Genomic DNA, 11,211 nt, shown 5'->3' on the forward strand with positions numbered 1-11,211 from the left:
ACATATTTGCTAAATCACACCCCAAGAATGGGGGTTTTTAGCCACACATCAAGAAATAACAAAATACACCTAAAATGATACTAAAATAAAATGGGTATAAATAATTAAACCTTGATTTAAGCAAAGGAAGAAGAATGGAGAAGACCCACTTCCAACTTGGGGAAGATGAAATCCTTCTTTCTTCAAGTCTCCCAAAAAACCCTCTCCAAACTTGAGAGAAAATATCCCAAAAATTACTAATCTATTGTGAAAATTAAAATAAATGTTCAACTCCTAAAAATTAATAAAATTTTTAGTATTTATAGACTTCAGAAAATAGTGCTGGCGGATCTTTCGGCGAGGTTAGTCGGAATCATCAATCAGCTCGACGATTCGCCTTTGGTGTAGTTTGTTGCCGTCTTAGACTAGCCTTTAGCATCGTTGTGTTCTGTGTCATTGGGCGACATAGTACTGCTTCGCGGAACTATTCGACGAAGCACCGACTACTCATTTCATCGCCTTTTTTATCCTGCTCCTTTAGGGCTTCGCATACTGGAACAAAGGGCGGAGTGCGTCCCCTTTTGGCGATTCGCCAAGTATGCTTGGCGATGCTCAGGCTTCAGCTTCTTCGTTCTTTTCAGCCTTTTTGTTCCTTTTTGTGCCTAAGTGTCCATGCTTCCACTAAAACTTCAAATACCTGAAACTTAAGAGTTTTCATCAGATATTGAGATCTAATAAACATTTGAGGACACTATTTCTATCAAAATAAAGCCCTAAATGAGTCCAATTTGTGGACTCATCATGATCCAAAAATTTTCTCTAGCTTCTTATTAGAATTCTTAGTCTCTTCTGAATTATGAGGACCCCTATTTGTAGTTTTAAAACAGAGGAGTTGTGATTGGAATATGATTCCCTTCAGCCAATCAGATTTAAGTGATGTCATATGGGCTTTATGGAGCGGGCTCCAATTAAATTCATATTTATTGAATTTAGATAATTAACTCAATTATATTAATCCATAATATTTATTTGTACTAATATATTCATGAATCTAATATAATCTTAATCAATTAATAAATTTATATTCAATAAATTTTAAATGATTACAGTGTGTTGTAATGCTTCATCCTTGTATGCTTCTTCTTCTTCATCTGGAAATTTATTCAAGTCGAAACTGTGTAGAACTCCTTTATTTGTATCTTGATTTTTCTCAAATTAGCTTTCATATATTTTGGTTGAGTCTTCTATTTTTACATTATTTAAACCTTTTGAAGTGTTATCTTCCTTGATAAAATTTGTTGAAGCTTCAACATTCAAGATTATTTTAAAGTTTTTCTCCATCTTTTATTTTTAATTTGTTTGTTGAGATTTATTTCTCAAAATCAGATTTTGTAGAGTAGTGCAATGCTAAGAGTAACTAATCAATGTATGAAGTAATTACAATAAACATTAATTACTTATTAGTTTTTCTAGGTTGGGCAAATATATATATTCAAGACTAATTAACTATCAAGGATATAATATGAAGAATATTGTATTCTATGTATGACAACTATTATGGATGAACTATTTATAATAAGGATGACATATAAAAAAGAATCGATGTAGTACTTCCCATCAGGAGGTTGGAAGTTGAAAGAGCCAAATATTGAATAAACATATTAAAGATTGATTTTAGCGGAAAATTTGCAATAGAGAGTGGAAGATTAAAACAATTCTATTGAAGTGATTATAATAAATTGTATTAATTTTAGAAATATGGACAATCTGTCTATAGTATCCATCTTTTCTTTTATTGTGTACTATTACTTTATTTCTTTTGTGAAACGTAAATTACATTTTAGCATTTGAATAAGTTTCAAATGAAGTATACAATTGTCATTTAGTTTGTTATTGGTATTTTGGTCTTTGGGGTTTAAGAAAATAGTTTTTACTTCTTTTTTTTCTTTTATTACTTTATCATTTTAAGTAAATTGAAGGAGAGAAATAAAAATAAAATAAAACAGAAAAAATGTTAATTTTTCAGAGGGGTCTAACAACGTTCTAACTTCTAAGGATATTTTTGTTTTTAAAATTGACTTAACATCTTCCTACTTTTAGTATTTAATATAGTATAGTAAGATATTATTATTATTATTATTATTATTATTATTATTATTATTATTATTTAATATTTAATTAATTAGATGTTTAATTAATTAATTAAATATTTTATAACATTTTTAGTTAGTGTAGGGGTAAAATGGTAATTCAATTTTACACTTGATTTCTTCTCACGTTTAGTAATACTAGTTTCACGGCACGTGTGTTGCACGTGTGTATCGTATATATAGTATATGATGCTGTAAAATAGAACTAATATTACTAAATTATAGCTTTTTAGTAAATAATTATAATTGAATGAACATAGGACAAATGTTTTAAAATTATTAATACATATTGTCATAGAGTTACTTGTATTTTGAGATCAAAATGACCAGATATCATTAAAACATTTCAAAATACATTCAAAGTTTATATATGAGGAGAAGGTGACATTTCTTTAGTAGTATTATTATATACTTCACTCTATTTTGTAAACAAATATAACCAACAAAATTTTAAACAAATATCAATACAAAAAATGTCACCAATAGTCTTTCCTCTTGAGGCTATGAGCATAAATTATGGACACCATTTAAGTATAGTTTTTCTCTTAAATATTCATACACATTCAAAAAAATGTCACCAATAGCCTTTCCTCTTGAGGTTATGAACACAAATGATGTATATTTCAATAGTTTATCTTTATATGTAACATATCTTTTACAAAATATTATTATTCAATTAATTTTACCAAAAAAGTGTACTTGGTTGTTATCATGAATGATGATTATATATAATTCAGTAGCATAATTTAATTTTATTATATGAATAATATCACCTATGGTGAAAAATATTTCATTTCAATAAGTTTCTACCTTATCTTTGTGGAATTGTAGTCTTCTCCTTTTTTCGGCCACATACATATCATATAGTTGTTGTCTAATGAAAGTATCTAGTATCTTATAGAAGTTGTATCATTATATAAAATGTTTAAATTTTTCAATAATAAAAATTAATAGATGAATAAAATTTAAAGTATTATTTATAGAATCATTAATTTGATTTAAAATCATTTTATGATCAATCACTACTTTCTTAGCTATTTTTATATAGCTAGTAAGGAGTGTATCTTGTGACATAAAGAAAAATTATATGGAACAATACATAGCCAATGAAGAAGGAAAGACGAAAATAATATAGTTCATGCTATATTCACTCTACTGTTCCATTTGATTTAAATCTCTTGCCGCCAACGCTTTACTTTCTCCGTTCATTTTTACATACATATATATTAAAAAATAAGTATTATCATGACTATGTTATCATAATATAAGTAAAACTGAAAATCTATTTTTGAAATAGTGAATTTAACATCAAAACTAATAACGGAAAAGGCTCAAAAATACCCTTGAACTATCAGAAATAGCTCACATATACCCTTAAACTATATTCTGGCTCAAAAATACCCTTCTGTTAAAGTATTGGGTCACAAATACCCTTACTATTAACAGAGGTGTGTTAAGTGCCATGTGGACGCCACGTGAACGCCACATGGACGTCACGTCGATGCCACATAAGCACCAAACAACTCTCACCTCCACATAGACCCATACATCCTAAGTATTAATTTTGCCCTCATTTCTTTTGGGACATACAATTTGACCCACTCTCATTTCTCTAAAATATACATTTTCCCTCTTTCTCTCTAATACGATTTCACCTAGGGTTTCAGATTTCCTCTCATGGAATGGCATCCATGAGAGGAAATCAGAAACCCTAGGTGAAATCGTATTAGAGAGAAAGAGGGGAAATGTATAATTATAAGAAAATTGACATATGGCAGAAAGAGGTTATGAAGAGTGGAAAGGAGTAGTACACGTGGGGCAGAAGTCACTGCCAACACTGATAGCTGCTGTTATTAAAAAAAAAAACAAACTTGTACCTATCATCAATTATCGTATACGATTAATGGATTGGATATGAGTAGGTTGTAAATGTGTCGAATAAAAAAAAAAGTTGAAAAACTAAGACTTAACGTAGTTAGTTTCCTCAATTTATTAGAATATTGTATTTAGATATTTAAATTAATTTATGTTCAATTATACATCTTAATTTCTAATAAAGATTGATGCGGAGTGGGTCAAATTATACTAGTTTTAGAGAAATGAGAGTGGGTCAAATTGTATGTCCCAAAAGATGAGGGCAAAATTAATACTTAGGATGTATGGGTCTATGTGGAGGTGAGAGATGTTTGGTGCTTATGTGGCATCGACGTGGCATCCATGTGGCGTTCACGTGGTGTCCACATGGCACTTAACACACCTCTGTTAATAGTAAGGGTATTTGTGACCCAATACTTTTTAACGGAAGGGTATTTTTGAGCCAGAATATAGTTTAAGGGTATATGTGAGCTATTTTCGATAGTTCAAGGGTATTTTTAAGCCTTTTCCGAACTAATAATTCAATGGACTACGTTCATACCCATTGTTTTAGCAAAATTAGGAAGAAACTCCTTCGTTTGAGGTAAAAGAATAAAAATAAAAACAAAGAAGAAATATCTTACCCAAATCATATGCCTTTTTCATATATGTTTAATATTATTGTCTCTCCCACAACTTTTCGTCACTGTTAACTCATGAAAATGGTAAGAAAAAATACGAGTGTGAATTGATGAATGATTTGCTACAATTTTTTCTCCAACTCTTTCTTACAAGGTACCTCGAATTTCGTTGAATTTCGAACTTGATCAATTTTTACAAATAACACTTGAGATTTTTTAAGAAGAAGAAGAGTAGAGAACTTAATAAAATTGTAGTTTAAAAGTGTGAGGAAATCCCTCTATTTATAGCTACCAAATAGTAGTATGAATATGTGTTAATTGTGTCTTATCCAAAAAGTCACAACCTTTCGAAAAAGTTACTGATTATCGAAAAAGTCACAACCCTTTGAAAAAGGCACAACTCATCAGAAAAAGGCACAACCTTTTAGAAAAGTCACAAGCCTTCGAAAAAATTACAACTCTTCGGAAAAGTCACAACTCATTGAAAAAGTCACAATCATTTAATTTGTAAAGGTATCTACTTTCAATATAATAAAATTAATTAAATTAATAAATAAAATAAATTGAGTATTTTTAATTTGGGGTATTATAGTAATCAATATTTAAGTTTGGAAGTTCATACTTTTAAGGTGGTATAGAATCATATATATATAATGGTCTTGACCCATTATATAACTCATTACGTAAACCCATTTTGATCCAAACAAATTTGGGTTGGATTGGATTGGGTCTTAACACGATTGGTGTCATAACCCATTATGACCCACCACCACCCAATTGCCACCCCTAAATTATTATCTTTAGCACGATACTGAAACAAGATCATGCAGATACAAAGTATTATAGGTCAACAACCAACTGTAACACAATGTATAAGGTTATCTCCAAGATGATTACTAAAAAGACGTTGAAGCTAGTTTTTCCTAGCACAATGTCAGCCAAGCAAAGTTCCTTTTGTGGAATTAAGGAAGTTAACCATGGTTCAAAATGTGCTTATTTGTCGGGACTTAATCATATTGTATAATAGGAAACAGTCTACTAGTAATTGCTTGATGAAAATCGACTTGAAGAACGCCTATGACACAGCAAAAATGAAGTTTGTAAAGGAGATGTTGCATCATGCATGTGCTGGATGGTGGGTAATAAATTATTAATTACATCACTACGTACAATCCAATTTTCAGTAGCTATAAATGGTGCTCTTTATGAATGTACTAAGGGAAAGAGAGGTTTACAACAAGGAAACCTTATAGCCCCATTGATCTTTGTAATATGCATATATATGGAGTACTTTACATGAATCATAATTAGTAGTGGCACAACAAGAGGAATTTAGGCCAAAACATGAAGGATTGGGCTTTAGTAGCTGCATGAAATGAAATGAAGCTTCTATTGCCAAATATGTATAGCTTTTTGGTTGGTTTGACTCGGGGGTGACAAATTAAACTCAATTTGTCCAATCCGTTTAAGTTTGGGTGGGTTATTAACCCGCTTATTCATTAGCTCAACACATTTCAACTTATTAAAATTGGGTTGATATGTATTCCAAATTGACTATTGTCAAAATCTTTAAATTTTTTTCAATTTGATATGTTATATATAGTCATAATAAAGATTTTTTTTTATATTAGGTACTTAAATAGCTTAAAAGAACAAATAAAATAATTATGCTTAAAAAAATAGACTAGGTTGGGTCTTGATCCATTATATAACCCATTACCTAATCCATTTTGACCCAATCGCTAAATATTTTTTTTAGAGATAATTATTAGTGACAATTATTACATATAAATACTCTTTGTAAATATTGGTAAAGTCTATATCGATATTAAATCTAATAACAATTAATTAATGTCAGTAAATATTTTAACATTCCGTGCTAATATGCATATTTATTTACGATTAAAACTATTTTTGTTATAGTGCATAATGAATCTATAAGCATCTAATTTGAATGTGATTTTTCTTGTCAATATCAGTACAATGAGTCCTTAGGTAGATGGGCAAATGAGTTCAACAAACGAATTTAAAGGGGATATAAAAAATGTTGGATGGTTAAAATGTTACATTTAAAGGGGATATAAGTTACATTTGTAAGTTTCTATGGCCCACATAATTAATTTATTTTTGGTTTAATAATTAAATAAGTTAAATCCTAAATCTGTATGGGAAAGTTACCTAGTGGGATTAAAACTACCCCCTATTATCCATAACTCACGTTGATGGAACGTGAGAAATAACTGTTCTATTCTCCATATTATAAAAGGGATCCTCTCTCTGACAAAACATAGAGTAAGTTCCATCAAACTATTCTGAAACGTAAGGTAAAAAGAGAAACAAAACTTAGTTTTTGGTTTAAAAACAGAAGAAAATAAAGTGCTTCCGCGAATATTGGCCAAAAAGAAAACTAATAGATAATTCAGGTATGTTTCTTGACTGGCTTATTGTTATAGAATTATATGTGAAAATCATTAAGTTCTACAATTCTGAAATCTTAATAGATTAACAACATTTTTTTATGTTATTAGTATAAATATGTAATATATCCCTATGTTACCTAATACTTTGTCAGAGACAATATTTTCGGTGCTCCACTATTGTCTTGATTATTGACTTTTGCTATTTATTTCATCATCCATAACTTTTATCCAGTACTCATGATAATATAATAAAAAAAATGTTAACACAAATCATCAAAATACTACATATGAATACTTTTTTTTGTTTTTCCATTTATCCATTGATCTTAACAACTTCGAATTTAAGGCATTAAACATTAAAGTTCTTACACTCCAAACAACGACTTAAACTAGTGTTGAGGCGTGACATATATATCCAATTTTTTAGATATCAAACTCATGTTTTAAGAAAACTTATTCGTAGATATCTCTTTGATAACCCAATAATGTAAAAATTTATTTACATCGACAATGTAAAAATAATAATATACATTTATGAATGTTTTCACTATGTCAAGCATTTCACTAAAAACTCACCTTATAAAAAACAATTTTATGAAAATTTATAGAAATAAAATAACAAAAGGAAAATGAACTTACCGGTAAATTTGTAAGTTCTTTCTATTATTTCTTCAAATGGTGAGGATTATTCATATTCTTGACATATAAATTCATTTATATAAACTGATCATTGAGCAAATTTAATGGATTAATTAGATAAGACAGTTCATTATCAATTAAATTGAGGATGATGAAATGTTTTTTTTTCAAGTAATACTACAATGAATCATTATTTACCATTTAATATGATTCAATGAAATTATATACTTATCTTTTTTTTTAAAAAATTATTCATTTGGATAACTTGAATATTAGTTGGATTGCGACTTTCAATTTCCACAATTCTAGATGGGCTCTTTCTAATCTGGCAAAATGACTATTTTTGTAGAAATAAAACTGAAATATCAACAAGCAAAAAATAATTAGGAGAAGACGGAAAGTTCTTTCCATTTAAGTAGTATAGAGACATTAAATAGCATATAAAATTATATAGTAAAAAGTAATTCTACTTTTAGGTAAGAGATAATATGAGTCTTCAATTTTTAAGGGATATTTTCCTAATTAAACTTGAAATTTTTTCATTTATAATATAGTATGATGATGATGATATGGAAAGCAAGAAATTGTGCTTTGTGGGATTACAAGTTACCAAGACATTAGCACTTGATTTTTGTAAGAAAGAATGCAAAATGAGGACTACTTTTGGTATTTCTTAATCAAAGGGTCATTTTATGATAAAGACATGCGGGCATCATGTAATAAATAGTTTCAAAATTAATTGAGGAGAAAATATACACTTCTCTTGTGGTAGCTTATACTAAAGGGAGTTGTGAGTTCCAGTACAAGAGAGAGTTGCTCGGATGGTAAGTATCCTTCACTTTTGATCCGAAGATTGTGAGTTCGAATTACCAAGAAAGCAAAAAAATGGGAGATCCTAGAGAGGGGTAAAAAAAATACAAAAAGAATCATGCTCATTATAAACCCCCTACACACGAATGACCATGTTGATAAAATAAACAAAAAATGAAACTTCAAACTGTTACTTTCAAAACGTTGGATTTACGCTAAGATAAGTTAAGTTATTGTTTATGAGCACATGAGATATAATATAACTAAATAAATAAAAATGTGTTCTCTCTAACAACTGAACACACAATTTGTGTTTAGACCATGAAAAGAATAATTAGGCCCATACAATTCAACACATGATCATATATAGTATAGTAGTAAATATTTTAAGGTACTAAGTTGGTTCCAACATCATCCTTGTCTTGAGATGCCTTAGTCAAATCCTCTGCCCTTCTAGCCTGAAGTTTCCAATCTGTTTGCAATAATGTATACACCATCATGAGTAGACAAGAAAATTGAGCAGCCACTAGGCCTAACCATAATCCCCTAAACCCAATGTTGAGTTTGAAAGCAAATACACAGGCACATGGTAATCCAACTAAGTAAAATGCTGCTAAATTTATTCTTACACCCATAGTTGGTCTTGCAGAGCCAGTAAGTGCACCACATGCTGCTGTTTGAGGAGCATTTCCGATCTCTGCTAATCCCAGGATCGGAAGTGCTCCTGATATTAACGCAAGAATTTCAGCCTCATTCGTGTATAATTTACCCCATATTGATTTCATCGCGATGGTTACACCAAATGCTGTGAATCCCAAAGCCATTGCAACAAAAATACCAATAATAGCTGCTAATTTAGCTCTATCAGGATTACCAGCACCTAATTCTGTACCAACGCGTTGGGATATACTCAATCCAAGTGAAAATGGGAATACATAAATAGTCCCCGTTGTTTGTATCAATATTCCCATAGCTGCTACGCACGAATCAGGGTTGTTTAATAATCCACTCAAGAACAGAACAATCTCATACCACCACCATTCCAAGCAAACGGAAAATAAACTAGGTAAAGCCAAACTCAGCAATGGACGCCACCCTTGAAACGTTGAGATAAATGTAACGCCAGCCCATGGTTTTATCGCCACTTTAGACAACAGCAAGTAAAGAAGCAACCCAACGTTCATATTCAACGAGTATAAAACCGATGCCAAGGCAATACCTTTAACATTCAAATTCAAGTATGTTACAAGAAAATAGGTTATTGGAAGGTGCAAAATGGTTGAGCACGTAGCGACTAAAGTAGCTGGTGTATTTATGTATTGTGTCCTTAAAAAGGCTCTTAAAGGATTCAAATGAGCACTAGCAAGTAACTCAGGAATGGAGAAAATTAAGTATCCTTTAGCAACTTTTGAAATTACTCTATCTTGGCCAAGTCTAAGGAACACATGTTCGACGTTTAGCCATAGAAAAGTGATTGGAACAGTAACGGCTAAGAGAAGTAAGAACATCTTGAAATATGTTTGGGTTAGAACTGACCATCTTTTAGCTCCATAAGCTTGTGAACATATGGGCTCCATGCCCATACAAAGTCCTTTCATTACAGAATATCCTGTTACATTTGCAAAACCAATTGCTAATGAACCTCCAGCTAACTCTGTCTTCCCCATATGGCCCAAGAAAAGCATAGATATAATGTTCTTTGAAAACAAAAGCAAAGTTGTTAAGGCAACTGGACATGCTATTTTCCCAAGTAACAGCAATTCTCCACTCACCTGCATTTTCATCATATCTAAAAAATTAGTTTAATTAAAATTTCTATCCAACCCTAAAAAATACTTGCACAATTATATGGGATTAGGTAGTTATATATAGATAAATAAATCTCTATGATAGGGATTACTTGGTGACTTGGTAAAAATGGTAACTTGTAAATATCACACGTTAAACTACGTACACAATACCTCAAATATGAGGGTCCTTTGAAAATAGCTGATAAGATGTGTGAACATGCTACCCTATGTAATAGGAGGCGGATCGAGCAAGGCTTAAGAGTTTGAGGGTTTTAAATTTCAGTGGAGTTTGAACCCACAACTCTAGCGTGGAGAGCATTTCAACAGTCCCTTCCTTACCACTGAGCCATCAATCAGTTTTGTTAGGGGGTTTACAAGTTAATTTACATATATTCTTATTAATTACTAATACAAATACAATCTATCTACAGAAAAGCTATTGGATTTATCCTAACCCACGAATCCCCACTTAGCTCCGCCCCTGTTTATGTTGCTCGGACTCTTCAAAAATGTTATTAGGTGCGTGCATGTCGGATCTGTAAAAAATAGTGCATTTTTGAAGTATCCAACATGAGTGTGACAATATTTTTTGAAGAGTCCGAGCAACTTAGATGTGTACCTTTCCCAAATCTCACCTATGAATTCTATTGGATATATTATGCTGTTGTTGTGGTAGTAAATTACATAAGTAGCAAGGAAAAATTACACTATTAATATATGTAATTTAAATCCAATGAAGAATACACTAAACACAAGGGTAAAATAATTATTTAATCAAAACTTCGATATATATTGTAATGTGACATATAATAAGTGATTATCACCGATCATCTTACATGTCACAAAGCTAAATATACAATTATTTAATATTAAGTACTAAAGTTGGAAATTATTTCCTTTTACCAATTCTTTGAAAAAGAAAAAAAAA

General features: G+C 30.6%; 1 protein-coding gene across 1 annotated transcript; it reads right to left on the minus strand.

The window, feature by feature from the left end:
* Positions 1 to 8,879: 8,879 nt before the first annotated feature.
* LOC102591776 (protein DETOXIFICATION 53) lies at positions 8,880 to 10,280 on the minus strand. The gene has a single exon (XM_006346623.2). It carries the CDS (start codon positions 10,278 to 10,280, stop codon positions 8,880 to 8,882), a length of 1,401 nt encoding a protein of 466 aa, XP_006346685.2.
* Positions 10,281 to 11,211: the final 931 nt, after the last annotated feature.

Source organism: Solanum tuberosum, unplaced genomic scaffold, assembly GCF_000226075.1.
Source record: "Solanum tuberosum cultivar DM 1-3 516 R44 unplaced genomic scaffold, SolTub_3.0 scf00080, whole genome shotgun sequence".
Lineage (NCBI taxonomy): Eukaryota > Viridiplantae > Streptophyta > Magnoliopsida > Solanales > Solanaceae > Solanum > Solanum tuberosum.